The 20,892-nt window shown below is 36.5% G+C and overlaps 2 protein-coding genes across 2 annotated transcripts; one reads left to right on the top strand and one right to left on the bottom strand.

The window, feature by feature from the left end:
- The first annotated feature begins 4,264 nt into the window (after positions 1-4,264).
- Positions 4,265-4,893, top strand: LOC145112747 (uncharacterized). The gene has a single exon (XM_079048879.1). The coding sequence runs from the start codon at positions 4,330-4,332 to the stop codon at positions 4,735-4,737; it is 408 nt and encodes a 135-aa protein (XP_078905005.1). The 5' UTR covers positions 4,265-4,329; the 3' UTR covers positions 4,738-4,893.
- Positions 4,894-11,111: 6,218 nt separating this feature from the next.
- Positions 11,112-14,483, bottom strand: LOC145116382 (putative aldehyde oxidase Art an 7). Its single transcript, XM_079052722.1, has 2 exons — positions 12,666-14,483; positions 11,112-12,557 (listed from the first exon to the last, which is right to left on the bottom strand). Exons 1-2 carry the CDS (start codon positions 14,463-14,465, stop codon positions 11,199-11,201), a joined length of 3,159 nt encoding a protein of 1,052 aa, XP_078908848.1. The 5' UTR covers positions 14,466-14,483; the 3' UTR covers positions 11,112-11,198.
- Positions 14,484-20,892: the final 6,409 nt, after the last annotated feature.

Here is a 20,892-nt window from a genome sequence, read left to right on the forward strand (position 1 = left end):
CTGATGAACGCGTTGCGTTCACGTGCAGAATGCAAACCCTAACTTGTAGGGATTAGGACATATATAAAGAACATTATGTCCCATACCTCAGCCTCCTTATCAGCCTCTCAAACTCAGAAACCCTAGAAAGCCTAACATTCCTCATCTTTGTGTGATTTTGATCTTGTGAAGCCCATTTTGATGGTTTGAAGCTTGGAAGGAGAAAGAAGAAGTTGGTGAAGAAGAACTTGTGTAGCTTGAGCTTAAAGATCTGAGATATCATCATCATCTAGTACTCATTTGAGGTAAAAAGCTCACAACTTGCCTCATGTATGCTTAGATCTATGGTAATGGTGTTTTGGACCTTTTTGGTCCCAAGAATGGATTTTTATGGTCCAAATCCGTTTCTAGACTTAGGGTTTCCACCCTTGGTGCTATTTGAGTCCCTAAGACAGAAAAGTTGCCACCTTGAAGGTCTTAATGGGTTCATGCAAGAGTTATAGCCATCTTTATGGAAGTTTATTGCTATTTCTTGAGATTGGGACTTTTGGGGGCATGCAAAGTCACCAAGTCTGTGACTTCATGAGTCTAGAGGTCCTAGATGGCTTGGATCTACGTTTGGGTAGCATGGCTTAAGCCTTAAGTGCTTAATATGCCTTTTTGAAACCAGCATGCAAACGCGCTGCGTAAGGCTTGGGAACGCGTTGTGTTCCCGTTGGGACTCGCGATCTGAATTGATGAGGAACACACAACATTCCACAAGGGAACGCCCTGCGTTCCTTACGTCAGTGGGCTTCCTTGAGCCATTTCCTTGGACTTTACTTCTATGGACCTTAGTGGATCATCCTTTTGGGCTTTTATTAGACTATATCTTATGTTGGGCTTAAGAGAAGGCCCATTTGAGGAGTTGGGCCCAATTTAGAAATTTGGGTCATTGGTGGGCCATTAATGGGCTTGGAAAAGCTATCTAGAATTGGGCCTTCCATGTTATGGATTTGGGCCTAGGTCATGGGTCAAATTATATCAGGGGTAAAATGGTCATTTTACCCTAATAAGGATTATTGGATTTTGAATAAGTGTTATTTTGGTAATGATAGCTCGGGGAGTCGTCGGGGCAGCCATTAGAGATTCCTTACCGTGAGATTCTGCATTCAGCTTTGCTAGGTGAGTTTTCCTCCTGTATGAACGGATCGAAGGCACCAATGCCCGCTCATATATGTATGCCAGTATGTTCCAGACCAAGGTCCGATGCCGGGCAGTGCCCGATATAGGTTTATATGTTTTCGGATTCCTATCCGATGTCAGGCGGTGCCCGAGGAATGTTTGTATGCTTAATGTCTTCTTGATTCTTGCATGTGTCTGTATTGTATGTTTCCGGATTACGGTCCGATGACGGGCAATGCCCGAGGAATGTTTGTATGCTTCCGGATTTGGGTCCGATGTCGGGCGGCGCCCGAGGAACGTTTATATGTTTATGTTATGTGATTATTTATGTGTATTTGTTGATCTGTTTATATGTATACCGAGCTTTGCTCGATGCCAGGCGGAGCCCGATGCCGGACTATGTCCGATGCCGGGCGGGGCCCACGATATGTTTATATGTGATTATGTGCTTATGTGTATGGTATGTGGTAGTTTGGGGAGACTCACTAAGCTTCGTGCTTACAGTTTTCAGTTTTGGTTTCAGGTACTTCTGGTAGCAAAGGGAAGAGCTCGCGATGACTGCAGTGCACACACCATGATATTTAGCCTGGGATGTTTTACTTTGATATATTGACATGTGTTTTTGATATGATGTTTTGAGATACTATAACTTATATTTTGGATGAGATGATTTTGATAACTATGGTTTATTTATGATTTAAAAACAAAATTTTTGGTCATGATTTTTGGGATGTTTCAAGCACACTACGTTGGGCGTAGTCTTTTGTATGATGGGCTTACATCTCAATCACCCATGTTTCAATTATCCAAAACTACATTGGGCGTACTTGGCTCTGAAGACACACTCGAATACTTGGATCACTTATACCATGGCAACTACATCCGAAATGGGCTAAATCTTTCCTTTCTCGAAGCCCTAAGCCTCATGACAACTGATGACTGGGCCGCAGCCCTAGGCAACAGAGCAAATCTGAAACCGAGTGTTACAGAAACTTTTAGTCCCGTAATGAAACCGGCCACTCCCCATCTCATTCTTGCCCTAACCACTACTCAATATTGGTGTCTTCGTCAACTCGACAATAATGCTTCACTTGAAGGAACACTTATGGAATCCGTATATATGTCACAACCACCGCGTTTTACCGACCCTTCCTTTCCCACTCACGTATGCAAGCTCAACAAAGCTATTTACGGATTACATCAAGCTTCACAGGCTTGGTACGATGAACTCAAAAATCACCTCTTCTTAAACCAATTCAAACCCATTGTTTCAGATTCCTCTATTTTCATCAACAAAAACACAACTTCTCCGATCTTTATTCTTGTCTATGTTGATGATATAATCATCACCGGTCCTAATCCCTCTCTTATAAACTATTTCATTAAAACTCTTGCTACTCAATTCTCTCTAAACGATCTTGCTAATCTATCTTATTTCCAAGGTTTCGATGTTCCCCCTCATCCCTATGGATTACTTTTTTTCCAAAACAAAATACATTATCGACATTCTTACTCGTGCTATGAGTGACTGTAAACCCGCCACTACAACTATGGTTGCCTTATATCCACCCGAAAAAATTGACGGGCAACCACTTCCCTCACCAACCGAATACTGATCCTTCATAGGGGCTCTACAATATTTATCTCTAACACATCCAGATGTTGCTTTTACTATCAACAGGTTGTCTTAGTTTATGCATGCTCCCACGGATCTTCATTGGGCTGCTTAAAAAGTTTGTTGCGCTGCCTATACGAGATAATTCATCAATGACTTTTGAAGTAATTCTCCTCTACAACTCCATGCTTTTACCGATGCTGACTGGGCGAGTGATAAGCTCACTTATTGTAGTAGAACAACTAGATACATTGTTTACCTTGGCTCAAATCTGATATCTTGGAGCTCTAAAAGGCAACCCACTCTAGCTTGCTATTCCACGGAAGCTGAATTTCGAGTTGTCGCTTCCGCCACAACCAAAATACAATGGTCAATCTCATTACTTCATGAACTTTGTTATAAATCAACCGTCACACCGACCATTTATGTCGATAAAATAAGTGACAGACACTATCAGCCAATCCAATATTTCATTCACGCATGAAGCACATAGCTCTTGATTTCCATTTCGTTCGTGAGAAAGTTCGAGAAGGTGCGATATGTGTCACTCATATTTCTAGAGATGATCAACTTGCCGACGCTCTCACCAAGCATCTACCAAAACCCCGCTTTCAATCACTCATCCAAGATTGACCTTCTCCACAAGTCGTCCATTTTGCGGGGGCATATTAGACCACAAATGGATGGATTATAATTCAAATTATTTTGAATTTTGTATTAATTAATGCACATATATCTTTTGATTTATTTTTCCTTATTTGCTGTAACTTTCCTTAGTCTTTAGGATATTATCCTGTAGTTATACTGTACCATTCTTTGGAACAAAACACAAAATATTGAAATCATTTTAAGGATTACTTATTTGTATTTATGATTAATGATATAAGGTAACGTATAAGTTCTAATAAATAATGTACAAGTAGGTTTCCAATTCTCGATTCCATTCTGTAGAAACAAAATCACCCATTCCAATGGTGATATAGGGATGTATTGGTTATTCCTTCACTAGCTTCAACACATACACATAGCTAAAGAAAAAAAAATTTAAAAGTAAAGAAACAATTAAATTTTTATAAACCGCACTCTCCGACTTGGCCTGATATACCGGACATACCCATGCCTAGTCGCACTCTTTAAAGCATGTTAGAGGCCTGAATGTTGGTGTCGGTTGACCGGTCAAATCCTGTTTATGCCCACTCATAGCCTGGTTCGAGCCTTTGTGCATTCCATATTTGCAGTTCACTCAAAAGTAATATTATATTTGTATAGAGGTGAGATACTAGTCACCAAAGGGTTTCTAGCCTAACGGTGTTATCATTTTTTCTTGAGGTTGAGGGTTAAGTCTAATTGTAGACATATGTGAATTTAAAAGGTAGTTTAAGAGTAGATTAAATTTACCGTTAAAAAAAATAATAAAATAAAATAAAATAGTAGTCCATTTGCTAAGAAAAAGTCGAATCATTTAAATTTGACAAGCACGCAATAATCGAGAGACTATTTTGTAAATATGTACAGTTGGACTAACTGATTCTCTCATCCACCATGCGCACAAGGAAACCTAAATCGGCGGAATGGGGATCGGAGACGTCGAGAAGATGGTAGCCGTCGGCCTCATCTGGGGTGCCACAAATGCCCTTATGCGTCGAGGCGCACTTATATCAGAACAACAAATTCTTAAGCAAAAATCATCATCAAGCAAAACCCACAAAAACCCAATTCTCAAAACCCTGATTGACTGGTTTAATCTCCTTTTAGTTTGGCAGTACTCTGTTCCTTTCCTCGTAAACCTATCTGCTTCCGCTACTTTTTTCGCCATTCTAAGTGACACACCGATCTCTCTTGCTGTTCCAGTCACCAATGCGACGACATTCGCTGCCACCGCCGTGTTTGGGATGTTGCTCGGTGAAGAGACGCGAGTTGGGTTGACTTTGTTTGGTACTTTTCTGATTGTTCTTGGTGTTTATGTTTGTGTTGTTTGATTGATTTGTACATGACCCAAGTACTTTCCATGAACTTCGCAAGCACGCTTTCTCTGATTTATATAAAATTTCATTCAGGAATCAGGATACCCTATAAGTTACTTGTTTGGTTGTTCCTTATCACGGTAAATTGAAATAAATTTGGAATTTTGGTTACTTTTCATGTGCCATTTGATCATTGCCCATCACGTGTTCGATAAAATGTCCATATGGACAATTATATTAGTTTCTTTTGTATGCATCACCAGATGTTTGAATAAGTGTCCACAGTTGATATCAACAAGAATCTGAAACACCGATATAGAATACAATAAATAATAGTTTCATCAATATGTTTCGTACAGTTTTAAGATACATTCAGAATACAAACAAGAAATTGAAAAAGCAACTGTCTTGCAATGAAACAAATCTCAAAGTATTAGTATTGTGGCTTAGAGCATTCAGGTGGCATCTGGCCTTTAAACCGCTTAAAATCAGCACAATAGTTATAAATCATGTAGTTATCTCTCACCCATTTGAGTGGACCCTGTTGACCATTGCTCAATTGCTTATAAACAGGAGACATTTGTGTTTAGAGTTGGTTATGAAATTATATAATCTTCATTTGTTTTGTTTTAGCATTTCGATGCTTCCAAATAGGAACGCCCTCTTTGATTGGATTCCTGATCCTATAAGTCAAAGTCAGAATTGGAATTAGAATCGAAATCGGAATCAGACATTCCATTTTTGAAAAGGCATAATATATATATACCTGAAGTTTGGTCCAAAACAAGGCGGAGGTCATCGCCGTTCCCTAGAATGGAAGAATGGTGAGCAGTGAGCACCCCAATTGAAATACATGCTTTTGGCAATAGTTGCATCAATCAGGGTGGAATGGAATGCTATTCCGATCACCAATACAGTAATCACCAAAACTTGAGAACATGCCATTTTCAATTTGTTGATGTTTTTCTTCTTTACTTGGTTGGTGTTCTTGTTGGTTCTTAATGTGGGGTTATATAGGCATTTGGGTCCCATTGTTCTTTTGACTTTCTGTTTTGACTTGTCCTCCATTTTGACATTCTTGCATAATTTCTGTTGTAGTTGTCAGCATTTTTCTTTTAAACAGTTTTTGTTTTTAACTTATATGATCAATAAGTAATCAAAGAATATTTACTTCTGTACTGCATTTTGCAGAATCTTGTCCCATAAAGATTACTGATGCAGGTTTTTTTGAGATTTAAAAAGAAATAGAGATCTTGAAAAAAAAAAAATTTCATATATGATTACACCGTAATAATATATGAATATTCAAAAGGGAATAAACATATTTGAATAATCATATATGATTTATTCATATATACATATAAGTTTCGTTGAAAATAAATCATATATGATTATTTATTATTCATATATGATTATCTAGTATTTGAACTGTTGTATCCTTTAAATTTGATAATATTTAATTTCTTTTTAATGTTTGAATAAAGCATTAAAAATAGAAATAAAATACATGCACTTGTAAAAAAAAAAAAAAAAAAAAAAAAAAAAAAAAAAAAAAAAAAAGTGAAGATTTTTGCTGTGAATTTAGCATTATATAAAAGCGAAAGTTTATCTAGAAATTTATATATAACAACACTAGTGCAATGAAAACAAGTTTTCAAATAATTGATCAAGCAAAAAACTTTTGTGGTATAGAAACAAAGTTATATTAAGATGCAATATGGTTTTGGGTTTAAAATTAAAACCAATCATAAAGTAGGCTTTATTTATTTATTTTATTTTATTTTTTAAAGAAAGAGCTAAATCGTCAGTTTTTCAAGATGACTTTATTTGGGTTATGGTTTTTAATTACTTGTAAAAATTTTGTTTGGTTCTAATCTTTCTGGTTGTGCACGTCGGGTGTGTAATGTTTAGCCACCAATAAGTATACAAAAACTTGGGTTCTAAAGACGTGCACCCAATGACAAAATACAAACATTAAAGGTTATAATTGTATTATTTACTTTCAACTCGGCCATCTTTTTCAAAAATTATCATTGAGCAGCAAGAGGAGATTATACAAATCGGCTCTTGTGTAGTTGATAAAAGACATCTTTAGTGTCTATCTTCAAAAATTAATTCGGACAATCTTTTAGATGTTTTAAACTTACATGATTTATCATTTGTTGGTTTAAATTTACACATTTCATCATTTACCATATATTAGATGACTGAATTACCCTTATTATTTTATTTTTAATTCATTTTATATTTAAAAAAAAAGAAATTACAAACTACATATCTATCTTCCCTTTTTCCTTTCAAATGAGTTGAAAAATAAAACATCTTCATCACCACCTACCAAACAACCACCACCACCGACGACAACCATCGTCAATGACCACCGCCTCCATCATCTTAAGCAAATGTCTCTTCTTCACCTTCAACTACCTACTCTGTTTCTCCTTTCTTTCGGAAAATCATCAGAATGTCGGAGCACCGCCTACCATCATCGATGGACTATAGCCGTCCTCTCTCTCCTCCTTCTTATCCGATCTGAGTACTCCCTCTTCGAGCCTTCACCTTCATCGTCTTAGATCGCCGCCGCCTACGGTTTTGAACCGTCGCCTGTCTCATGACGGATTTTCACTTTGGGAATTTCAAATCGAGCTCCACCGGTTGTAACATGGCTAGGATTTCTATGGACCGGACGTCATGGAGGTGGATGGAAATGGTACGACGATGGTGGAGGTTGGACGTCGGGATCCGTTGATTCGTCGCCCAAGTAAACGTTATTACAACCACCACCCACATGGCTTAAGTACGTGTTACTTCCGTTCATCGACTCTGATAATATAGGAAAACAAACACGTTATCATTGTCGCCACGACTGTCTGGACGGAGAAGCAAGAGACGATAGTGATCGCCATAATTGCTCGTTGTGCTCATGTGGTGGTGTTAGTGCTGACCGGTGGTGGTGTTGTTTACCCATATATGATGGTTGTTTGATCGATGGAGAGGAAGAGGACATGATGTGAAACAGGAAGACGAAGTTGGGGAAAGGTAAGGGGAAGGGTGGATTCGGGTGTAGATTTTTATTTTTTTTAATCTAAAAATGATAAACAAATAAAATAAAAGTGAAAAATAAATTATTAAGGGAAAATAATCATTTTATGTCATCCCCTTGAGGTCGAGGGTTCAAGTCTCACCCGGAATATATAGGTGATGTTAGGAGTAGTTCAATAGGAGCAAGTTAGATTTTCCGTTTCAAAAAAAATGAATGGAAATCCGAATTTTGAGAAAATGAACCCGGTTTTTATGATCCTGAGTCTAGACCGGATTTTTAGGTAGTTAGTGACGGTTTGAGATGGTTACAAAACAATCATATGGTAGTTTTTGGCGGTTTTCAGACAAATGTGTTATCTCCTAAGATTGATCATTCTCGTTTTTTCTGTGTTATGGAACAAGAAACATAACAATCATCATTCTCTCTTCTTGCTCTCATATCGAGTTTTATCCGATTGAAGATTTCGAGAGTATCATCGCAATACTTTGATCTGAAAGTTTTCTCACAACTCTTAGGTGCTGTTTGTTTTTTCGAAGCGAAAATTCGTGAAGTCTGCGGACCACCTCTGCAATCCTCTGTAGCAGAAGAGGTGGAACAAACGGTTGCAGCCAATAATAAGAAGCATGTTTGTTTTTTAACATCTGCAGACTGCTGCAGTAAACTAAAATTTAAATAAACTAATTTTATAAACTGAAAATAGTTTCAACACGAAAATTTAAATAACTCTAGTCTTAAAACATTGAAGGAATACTAAAAATAACATGTAAAAAAAAATATATATAAAACTTAAAAAAAAAAAAAAAACTTACAAAAATATAAAAGAAGCTAACAGCTTTATTCTAGAAAAAAACTAATTTTAAAAAACATAAAAAAGAAAATAATAAAAAAAATAAAGAAATAATTGCAAACGATGTCTACAAAGTTCGTAAAAAATTACACACGTTAAAAAAGATGAAATTGAAACTGAAAATATTATTAACAGAAACGGTAAAAAAATTAAAAAAAATTAAAGTTTTTTTTTTTTAAAAAACCAAGTTAAAAAAATTTGTGAAAACTATAATAAGAAATTTTATCAAATCCGTAAATAAAAGTTTAAAAAAATCTATGTTTTTTAAAAAAAAAAAGTTAAAAAAAAAAGATATACCAAAATTCTAAAAAAAACACTTCAAAAAAAATGAAAGTTGAATAGGTTTGAAGAGACAAGTCAAGTGTTGCGCCACACAGCACACACGCAGAGGTTTTGCAGTCTGAAGTGTTCCGAAAAACAAACTGCTGCGAGAGGGAAAGTGTTGCGCGTGTGCTGCGCCGCGCAGCAGAAAGTGGTTTGAAGATGTTTTTTTTAAAAAAACAAACAGCACCTTAGTAATCCAAGTATTCTCAACCCCGGTTTTCTAACATCATCATTTATAGTAATATTGGATATTCATCATTATGATTAAGCTTTTTTTTTGTTAATTACGTGTTGTTGTGAAGCAAATTAGTCATTGAAATAAATCGGCTTTTAATATAATGCAAAATCCTAACTTCATAAGATAGAAGCATCAATATATAACAAAACATATCAGTTAGCTAGTAAAGCGAAATAAGCTATGAAAAAAACACATTATGCATAATGCCGCTTAGAGGATACCTTTTTGAAATCCAAAGCTACGGAAACAAACTAAAGCCACATATAAGAATATAAGGAAGATAAGAATATAAGAAACATGAAATAAACATTTAATGGCTAAGAAGGTAGACATGGCCATTAAATCATTTACATGTAAAATAATAAAAATCAAATTTATCAATTGTTTCAAATTCTGAGGCTAATAAATTTTTGTTTACTTAAGGAAAAATGTTTTATGGTAGTAAGCTAACAAACTAAACTGGTATTTGTAAGGTACACTACAAGAAATATCGGTATTAGCGGCGACCCCTTTAGGTACACTACAAACTAAACGCGTTACATGTCGCCGCTAATAGTTGGTGTCGTCGCTAAAGGGGTGTCGCCGCTAATAACCTATTGTCCGTTCGATCTGCTTTTCATCCAACGGTGGGAAATGAGGAAAAAGGGCGCTGTGTTTTCCCTCCAGGGGTGTCGCCGCTAATAACCTATTGTCGCCGCTAAAACCCTAGCGTCGCCGCTAATACTCGTCGCAGATAACCCCCCCACTGCGTCACTTTTCTTTTCGTTCTGCTTCCTTTCATTCCTCCAACGATTACCGACGACTGCACCTCCGACGACGACCTCGTTTGCGCCACAGGACTCGTCTCCGCTAATACTTTTAGCGGCGAAGCATTAGCGGCGACGTATTTGCGGCGACGTGTCGCCGTTAATACTTTTAGCGGCGACAAACCTACTCTTTTGCGGCGACGGCTTCGCCGCTAATACCAGTATTTCTTGTAGTGGTATGAAATTGCACACCCTTTGAAAGAATCTTGTACATGTACCCAATTAAGTTTACTGGCATGTATAAGTCAAAACCGCTTATAACTAAGTCATTATTTTGTGTAGAATTTAATTACAAGAAAAAAAAGTTAATTGGTTATTAGTGGTTATCTGTGTTCTTAGAATGATATATACTAGGTTACAAGTCTAGGCTATTCATTACAGTCTATACCTTTCTTTTGAAACGATTGAATTTATTAAAAGCACAGCAGGAAGAAAAGAAATTACAAAATTTATAAGCTGGATTACAAAGGGAAACAAAAACCATCGAGTGTCAGGTTGGATGATATCTAAAGACAATGAAGGACCAAACTGTGAATAGGTGTTGTAATTTGAAGGTTGCAATTTAACATCTTTTGACACTCGGTATACACGTAATAAGTAGTGAAACCGAGATGGAAGTTGCCCACACCCCATTTGAGGGTAAAATCATGAAGCCAGAAGCCAGATTGTCTATCCTTGCACCTTTTAAACCGCTGGAATTTATCCAAATTTCAGTTGAACTTGAAATGCCTCCAATATCTCAATTACAAACTTGCATTGCCTCCAACATTACTAACTCAATCTCAATACAGCATCTTTAATTGTATGACTGGATTGACTTGAGAAACCTGCAATTAGGATACAGAAAAAAGAAAGAAGATCCACACACACCAAAATATACCCCGCTAGTGGTATACTGGTATGAATGAAGCAATGTTTGAAAAGCAAATCAATCCATCTAAATTCCATAATAAAAATACATACTATTATTATCTAATGCCATAAACCTTAGTTGTAAATTATAATACTTAACTAATGCAACATTAACCACACAGAATGAACACAAACTTGTTGTATATATTCAACTACAATATAATGAACACAAAATTGTTGTATATATTCAACTACAATATAATGAATACAAAACTGCTAATTAATTTCTACCCTAAATATAACAAATAATAAATGAAAGAAGAAATAAAACTGAAACGATCTATCCTAATTGAATATCTATGTAACTCAAGCTCCAACCTGTACCCACACGCCCTTGCTAGGAATGTTACGATGGCTAATAAACAACATGTAGTAACCTGGTGGTGCAATCCTTCCGCTTGGGGGTGCCACCGCGTTGACCACAGTGCTATCGACTTCTGTAATCCCACAGATGAGCATCCTTTGGTTTTGAGAGTAACCATGAGTCGTGAATGGCGGGTGTAAGAGAGTCACGATCACATCTCCATCTGCCAACTTGGGATTCGATTTGATTGTAAATGTTACTTTAAAGTCTTTCCCGTATTTCAATTGCTTGTCAGTAGCATCTGCGGTGATAACAGGTCTTTCTTTTTCCAACTTAGGGTCGAGGTAATGAGGTGAGAATTTCTCAACTCGTAATTCTGTTGGGAAATTACCATCGTAAGTGTAGAACTGGTGAGATTGGCTGCCGGCGACTAAAATTTTGCCATCAGGAAGAACAGAGGAGGAGGAATGATACATTCGAGGGATGTTTGTTGGTTTCAGTTCCCTGAACCTTTTACCCTTCGCATTCTCTGGCATGTAAACTGTAGGAGTGAGGTTAGGATCCTCACCATCGTCCCAACCGGAAGTACCCTTCTTGGCACCATTGATGAGAAGAAACTGCGCGTTTGGAAGCTGCAACAGATCTCCCATGACTCTTGGTGTTGGCATGTCTTGTTCTTTCTGCCATGTCGGATTATCCGCTGTGGCTATGATTCTATTACAGTCGGAAAGTGCAGGTGTGAACACTCTGTTTTGGGTGTATCTTGGATCGACATTTTGGAAAGCATCTGCTTTGTTACCACCACAAATCACAACTTCGATGGTGACTGGTTGGTTATCGGCGGTGAGCCTCAACGGGAGAATAGCAGACTGGCCGGAGGGTGGGTAGTTGCGAGATCCGCCTTTCAACACCGGATATTCTTTCACTGTTTTACCTGTTTGTGGATTAAAACTAATAGCCCGATCATTGGCAAAGATGAAGATATTTCCGTCAGGGAGGAGGTAACAAAACGGATAAAGGTTGTTCTCGACATGGAGACCAGGGCCAGCCGCCGGTGCGGTGGTTTTTTGCAGGAAAGGCAGTTGTTTATTGTTTGGCTTGAAGTCAACTGTCGGCCCAACAATGTCGTAGGTGTAGGAATCCCGACCTCCAATAATCGCTGCACTTCCATCTTCCAGAATACAATTGGTTGCATACCAATGAGGAGCACCGAGTGCATCTTTTTTGTCGATGAACTTTGGAGCCGGGTCATCTACCTTCAGGAGTCTAACACTTGCACCACCCATTTTATTACCACCTGTTGATAAAAGGTCACCGGAAGGCAACAAGTGTCCCGACGAACACCATGGATCAGTTTGAACCTATTATAAAAATCAAACATTTTATCATAAAATCATACAATATATATAATTAAGTATAAGAGTACGTACACTCGATCAGGAGCTAATTAAAAAGGATAAGTAACTTACATAAATGGACTTGACAATGCCGGATTCAATATCATATTGTATAGCATGAGCGAAGCAATCGGGTTCATTGTTGTTATCGGGATTCGGGGGACAGTTACCCTTGGGACCAAGTTCACGAGCAGAAGGACCAAGGTTAGTGGTATCAAACCAAACCGCCTTGTTGTTAGGCATTAACTGATGCTGCATGGCGTTAACGCCACAATTAGGGTTATGGATTATCCATTCACCCTTATAATCACTATCTAAGATGGGTTGTTTGTAGAAAGGTGTAGCACCAGCTTTCTTTTTATCATCGCCACCTTTCTTATTAGGAGTGTCCTTACCGCCACCAGCATCTTTGGGAGAGTTACCGCCGCCTTTCGGAGCAGGTCGGTCTTTTCCACCGTCGCCACCCTTAGGAGCACAACCACCACCCGGACTGGGACACCCTTTCCCGCCGTCGGCACCACCCGCGCAAGGGCAGCCTTTCCCGCCGTCGGCACCACCCGCGCAAGGGCACCCTTTCCCGCCTTCGGCACCACCCGCACAAGGGCAGCCTTTCCCGCCGTCGGCACCACCCGCACACGGGCAGCCTTTCCCGCCGTCGACAACACCCGCACAAGGGCAACCTTTCCCGCCATCGGCACCACCCGCACAAGGGCAGCCTTTTCCGCCTTCAGCAACACCCGCACAAGGGCATCCTTTCCCACCGTCGGCACCACCCGCACAAGGGCACCCTTTCCCACCGTTTGTACCACCCGCACAAGGGCATCCTTTCCCGCCATCGGCACCACCCGCACAAGGGCATCCTTTCCCGCCACCGACACCATCCGCACAAGGGCACCCTTTCCCACCGTCGGCACCACCCGCACAAGGGCATCCTTTCCCGCCGTCGGCACCATACACACAAGGGCAGCCTTTCCCACCGTCGGCACCACCTGGACAATGGCACCCTTTCCCACCTTCGGTACCACCAGGACAAGGGCAACCTTTACCACCGTTGGCACCACCCAGACAAGGGCACCCTTTCCCACTGTCGGCAGCACCCGGACAAGGACACCCATCCGGACAATGGCACCTTTTCCCACCGTCGGCACCACCAGGACAATGACACTCTTTCCCACCGTCGGCAGCAGCCGGACAAGGACACCCATCCGGACAATGGCACCCTTTCCCACCGTCGGCACCACCTCGACAATGACACTCTTTCCCACCGTCGGCAGCAGCCGGACAAGGACACCCATCCGGACAATGGCACCCTTTCCCACCGTCGCCACCACCCGGACAAGGGCATTCTTTCCCACCGTCGGCAGCAGCCGGACAAGAACAGCCATCCGGACAATGGCACCCTTTCCCACCGTCGCCACCACCTGAACAAGGGCATTCTTTCCCACCGTTGGCAGCAGCCGGACAAGGACACCCATCCGGACAATAACACCCTTTCCCACCGTCGGCACCACCCGGACAAGGGCACCCTTTCCCACTGTCGGCAGCACCCGGACAAGGACACCCATCCGGACAATGGCACCCTTTCCCACCGTCGCCACCACCTGGACAAGGGCATTCTTTCTCACCGCCGGCAGCAGCCGGACAAGGACACCCATCCGGACAATGGCAACCTTTCCCACCGTCGCCACCACCCGGACAAGGGCATTCTTTCCCACCGTCGGCAGCAGCCGGACAAGAACAGCCATCCGGACAATGGCACCCTTTCCCACCGTAAGCACCACCCGAACAAAGGCAACCTTTCCCGCCGTCGGCACCACCCAAACATGATGCAAACAACAAAGGGAGCACGATGATTAGGTGTCTGAGTGCCATGTTGAGATGTGTCGTGTTTACTAATGAAACTCGGCGTACACTTTTTGTACTTGTTGTTTTGCCTCATAAAATTTGTAATTCTAATTTTGGAAAGTTTAATTCATAAATTTGCATGCGGCAGTACGTGAAGGTAGGAGTTTTACTAGTATGTGTCTAACTTTTTGTTGGGATCCCTTTATATCGGTCGAGATCTATTAATTCGGGACACAATTTTGGTTGTCGGCTTCAGGTATGCATATAACATAGCAGTTTCTTATTTTTAGACTACAAAAAAGGGAGTACATTGACATTTAGTGTCTCTTTTGTCACGGTTTGTTACCGTATAAAATTGATGTTACGTATAATATTATTTTCATGTTACAATACAAGTGGACAAGCATATTTAGCTCCAATTTATAAATTAATTTTGAGAAAATGAAATATATAGCCTATTTCCCAGAGCATTTATTAAGAAATAGGTAAAAATTAAGAAAAATAATATTTTTAGCCAACGAAATCACATTTGGAATTATCTTCCCAGCTTAATGCGCTGTGATTACGTGGCACATAAGACCAATGTATTGAAACCCCAAGAAATATTTTTAACTTGATTTCAAATTTTCAAACTCTATAATTTCTCTCTAATTGTTAAGGACGGATTTCCATCTAATAATGTTTTAACGATCTAATTTTTAGTCATTTTGTTTGTATTTCATAAGATACTATTTAAAACGTCATTGTTTTTATATACCTTTTAGTTAATGCTTTATAAACTCGTATTTTACACTTCAAAACTTGTACCACAAAGATAGAAAATCACAAATGACATGTCTATTTGCGATTGTAAACGTTTTTATAATTTTATTGCACAAATTATGCATTAAAAGCTTACACAATCGCAGATGGGCATGTCTTCTGCGGTTTTCTCTTAGCTACAGGAGAGGAAATTGCAAATGGCTCGTCTATATGGAATTTTCTCTCTTCTAAGTTTGATTATGCAACTTTCTAAAGCATGGTACAGGCGCTTAAAGCATATATTCCAATCGTAGATAATTTGTTACCGGTAATTTTTTCAACAAACGAACAAACAACTTTGCACATCGTATTAAAGGTTCCAAAAATGTAATGTGGAAAGTAATCGCTCTTCTAGAAAGTGCACTTCGTTTGCTATTTCAGACGACCACATTTAATTTTGACATTGGACATACCTGTTACACGTGATAACAGTGATCTGTTACTTTTTTCATTTGTTGATTCTTGATCGGGGGATTCTAAAGACACCCGATTTAAGGGTCAAATGCCAGTCAAAACCACTTTGACTTACCTTAACCCAAATTGATTGGGATTTAATATAATGATTATAGAATAATGATAACACATGTATCTAACTATGCGCGTGTTTATTTATATAAAATTTCATCTCTAACATATATTAAACTTCTAATTTATACCTTCAACTATTAAATATTTTATCTAGGAGTTCACCTAATATCTTAATTTTATTTTGTATATTTTCATAATCAAGTTTATTTTTTATAATTACATAATCATTTTTATGTTGTATAGTATCTCAATTTTATTATACGAATTTTCATAGAATATTTCAATTTTAATTTGTTTTAAAGTTTAAATATTAACGATATCAATTGGGTTGCAAGACGAACCTACCGAACATGAATAGAGATTTGTTCATATTCGTTCATTTAACCTTAAACGATAAACAAATGAACAAGGATAATTAAACGAACCATAAAAAAACATAACTTGATATTCCTCCACACCTACAATAAATAAAAATTATAATTTTTATTTACAACCGTTTTGTCAAAAACATTCATATTTTAATTTTATTAATTATCAGGGACATCGACTATATGAATATTACAATTATTACGTGGTGCATTCCGTGGAATATATGCATTAAAGAGTTGTACAATATTTCTCATACAACAAAACGTTTTGATCTGTTGTGATGCCAAAGTAGCAAAACTGTAGGCATTTGATACGATTCTTGTAAATCAACTTTCACGTAATGACCATTATGAACGTAGATGATATCAATAGATCTATGATGTGAGATGTCTTTTGGACCATGCCAAAGCGGAAAGCATGTCGACGAACCTAGTTTGTCTAAAAAGTAAACGATTATACCATACTTATTAGCAATAAGGAATCTCCGACATAATCATCCAATATTCATTTTGTGTAGAACCCAATCCAGTGAAACTCAACGTGTGATGTAAGTTGTTTATATAATCATGAAAAATTATTGCATACCGTTCTGAGTTTTCTAATAACACGTATAATTCTGAGCGGATTTGACGCCAATAATTTTGACTATAACCGAGGGAGACAGCTACTGCCCGAAATCCATAATTTCCATCTCCCTCCACATCTTCGATGTTTGTAACGTATTGATGAAATTCATTTGGAATTTCACTCATAAATGAATTTGAATAAAATGTTAAAGGTTGTTGAAGTGAAAACATATTGTGCCTCTCTTGTTTCTGGTTTAAATCAAACTGATTAGACCCACTATAATCGCACCGAAATAAAGATAAGTTATTTATTGTAAATATATGGTAAGTTAAGTAACCATAAATATAAATATAATTATATTATTTTGATTGGATGTAGTGGTATTCATTTACACCGAAATAAAGATAGAGTATTTATTGTATATGTAAGGTAAGTTAAAAGACCATAAATATAAATATAGTTATATTATTTGGATTTGATCATAAATATAGTCATATTTTAAATTTATTATAAAAACGCTCTTATATAATTTTAAGATGTATGTGTATGTTTGCCGTTCTAAAAAAACTTAATTTTTTTTATTAAATTATTTTTTATATACTTATTTAAAACCCGTCGGTCTTATATAATAATGTATTTACGAAAATATCATATTACGTTTGTTTATACTCAAAAAATGAAATAGAAAATAATATATATATATATACATATATATATATATATATATATATATATATATATATATATATATATATATATTAGAAATAAAATAGGAAAATAAAACGTAATGAAAAAGATGGAAAATAAAAGATATGGTGTTAATTAAGAAAAAAAAAATATCATTTGAATTTGGATTAATAGATATCAATTTGGGTTTTGAGTAAGAGTGCTTTTAACTTAAGTGGTTTTGACCCAAATTTAGGGTGTGATTAACAACACCCATCGATCAGATACACGCTACTAAACACGCTACTAAACAAATGAACACACAAGAATGTCTAGAATTGCAAATTTCTCAATACATGTTGTCGCTTGCGGCGGAGTTTTGTTTAATCACTGAAGTTCGTGTAGGATGATATTCAAATGGAAATCTAAGTCCTAATATATTGGGAAAAGTTTTTTAAAAGTCATAATTTTTTTTAATAAAAAAGCCTAGAAAACTGGTTAATTTCTTCAATTTAATCTTTTTTTACCTTTTCAGCAGATAAACGCTTATGTGGCATGCCAAGTTGAAAGAGATTGCTGACATGACAGCTGATGTCGCATGCCATATCAGCCAAAATGCTTACAACCTTAAAAAATTTGATGTTTTTGAGAAAAGGTATGGACGGGATTCAAAATGGTTACCTCAATATCCCAAACCTAGGACTTAGCCAACTAGACTATAAACTGTTAACGATTTTCATCCTGAACAATAATATATAATACCTATCAACTTTCCTTAGCTTAATCAAAGATAAGATTTCAGATAGGATAAAAACTAGATGGGGAAGGGTCGAACTTTCGTCCTTACGATACAAAATCTTAAGCTTACCAATTGATCTAGATGACTTTTCATATATTTATCCTTCATTATTATATTTATTGTATATCGTTTCGAGGATTTATATCCAATTATTACTATTATTGTTATTATTGAAAACGAAATTAAATAAATTATTTTTTAAAATTCATTTTATCTAATATTATTAAACAAACACTTATTTAAATTTTTTAAAAACGCATATTTATTTATATGTAAAAGATACGTATAAATGTAATAAATACGAATAAAAACATATTTATATGCTTTTATACCTTCAAAAGTTTTTTTTTTTTTTTACTTTATATAGAAAAAATATTCATACTTTTAAAAAATGAAAAAATACATATAAAATAAAATAAAAATAAAAAATGTTATTAAGGTATAAAAACATATAAATGTGCTTTTTATATGTATTTATTACATTTATATGTTTTTTACATATAAATATGTTTTTATATGTATAAATATGAAATTAAAAAGTATTTATATATGTGTTTACTTAATAATATTACTTAAAACGAATTTAAAAAATAATTTATTTAATTTTGTTTTTAATAATAATAATAATAATAATAATAATAATAATAATGTATGCATTTAAATCATCGGCACAATATACATTAACTAAAATCGTGAAAGAATAAATAAACAATAACTATCTAGATCAATTGGTAAGCCAATAGGATTTACAAGAGTTGCAGATTCGATCCTCCCTACTCGTTTTTATCGCATCATAAATAGTATCTTTTATTAGGCTAAGGAAAGCCGAAAGACATTATATATTATCGTTTAAAGATAAGTATCGCATGTAGATTGTAGCCTAGTTGGCTAAGCCTTGGTTTGGGATATTACGTCACGAGTACAAATCCCTCTAAGCCATTTCTCAAAAAAAAAATCCGATTTTTTTAAGGTTGTAAGCATTTTGCCATGCCATGTCAGCAATCCCTTCCAACTTGGCATGCCACATAGGTGTTGACCTTAAATAAAAATAAAAACTTATAATAACGATAAATGCTCTTTTTTTTTCTAGCTCGTCCTGGGCCATTGAGGATATTCAATTTCTCAAGACCGCCATGAAACCTTCATACCTAACGAATCTATGTCAAACTTCTATCATTCAAAAACTTATACTACAAGTCACAATCTTTTAACCCTTACATTTCATTTTTAAAAAAACACATGTAATACAAAATTGTATTTTGAGCTATATGAGTTTAGACACAAAAATATTATCAAGCCTTTGATAAAAATCTTTACATTAATAAACTTTTAAACAAATATTGAGCCTTACATTCAAAAACTTATACTAAAAGTCACAATCTTTTAACCCTTACATTTCATTTTTTAAAAAACACATGTAATACAAAATTGTATTTTGAGCTACATGAGTTTAGACACAAAAGTATTATCAAGCCTTTGATAAAAATCTTTACATTAATAAACTTTTAAACAAATATTGACTATGAAATGCATAACCTCACATAATTAATGGAAACTTACATGTTGTCATGTATCTTATTATCACTTTCGTTAAGCTTACGGTTGCATACCACATCATGGGTCTAAGTAAGACCAAGTCGCCTTGTGCAACCCTTTCCAACTTACAATAACATGAGTACAAATCATCATATCATGACATCATGTTTATTGACATCTACTTAATGACGGGAGCTACCATCGTAGCAAATTCTTGTATGATGTCTTCATGATGGAAGCTACCATCCTAGAAAATTCTTGTGTATGCCCTTGTGGCACATCATGGGCTAGTCAATTTATTCTTTTACATCTTATTATCACTTTCGTTAAGCTTAGGGTTACATACCACATCATGGGTCTAAGTAAGACCAAGTCGCGTTGTGCAACCCTTTCCAACTTACCATAATAGGAGAACAAATCATCCTATCATGACATCATGTTTTTTGACATCTACTTCATGACGGGAGCTACCATCCAAACAAATTCTTGTATGATATCCCCTTGTGGCACATCATGGGCTAGTCAATTTATTCTTTTATTTACTATGCATTTATTCACTCTAATGATGCATGATAACCACTTTTTTAGTGAGTCAATTGCATACGAATTTCATGCTTAGAAAAAGAATATTAACACCCACTACAAACAAAATGTCATTAATTAGTGGCATACATTTTTATTGGCATATATATGATGTGCCACTATATCATGTTTTTAGTGGCATATTCTATGTGTTAATATTAAAATTAGAGGATTTAATGGCACGTAACATTTTGTCACAAATATATATAATTATTAGTGCATAATGTTTTAATATGCCACTAAAAGTTCTATTTTATGATAAATATTATATGATAGAATTAATATAATAATAATAATTAATTATAAAATGGTCCTTAATCTTCATGGTAATTACAATTTTAGTCTCTCTTTTGATTATTTTCCATAGTCTGATACAAACAATCATACACATCATTTTTACAAACATAAAATTTTACCCCTCGCTTCGTTTTCTAATTTACACCCCCAAGAAACGATCCAAACAATCGGTAAAATCGACACAACAACTTACACCATCACCTTACTATACCAGTTACCATCGTTCCTGATGCATCAATGTCGTCATGGATAAGCAATTCTTTGCTTTTGCTCCCAATTACAGCCCCACAAGAACTCCCCAATCGACTA

This window comes from Lactuca virosa, chromosome 5 (assembly GCF_052849685.1).
Source record: "Lactuca virosa cultivar CGN04683 chromosome 5, Lactuca_virosa_CGN04683_v6, whole genome shotgun sequence".
Taxonomy (NCBI): Eukaryota; Viridiplantae; Streptophyta; class Magnoliopsida; order Asterales; family Asteraceae; genus Lactuca; species Lactuca virosa.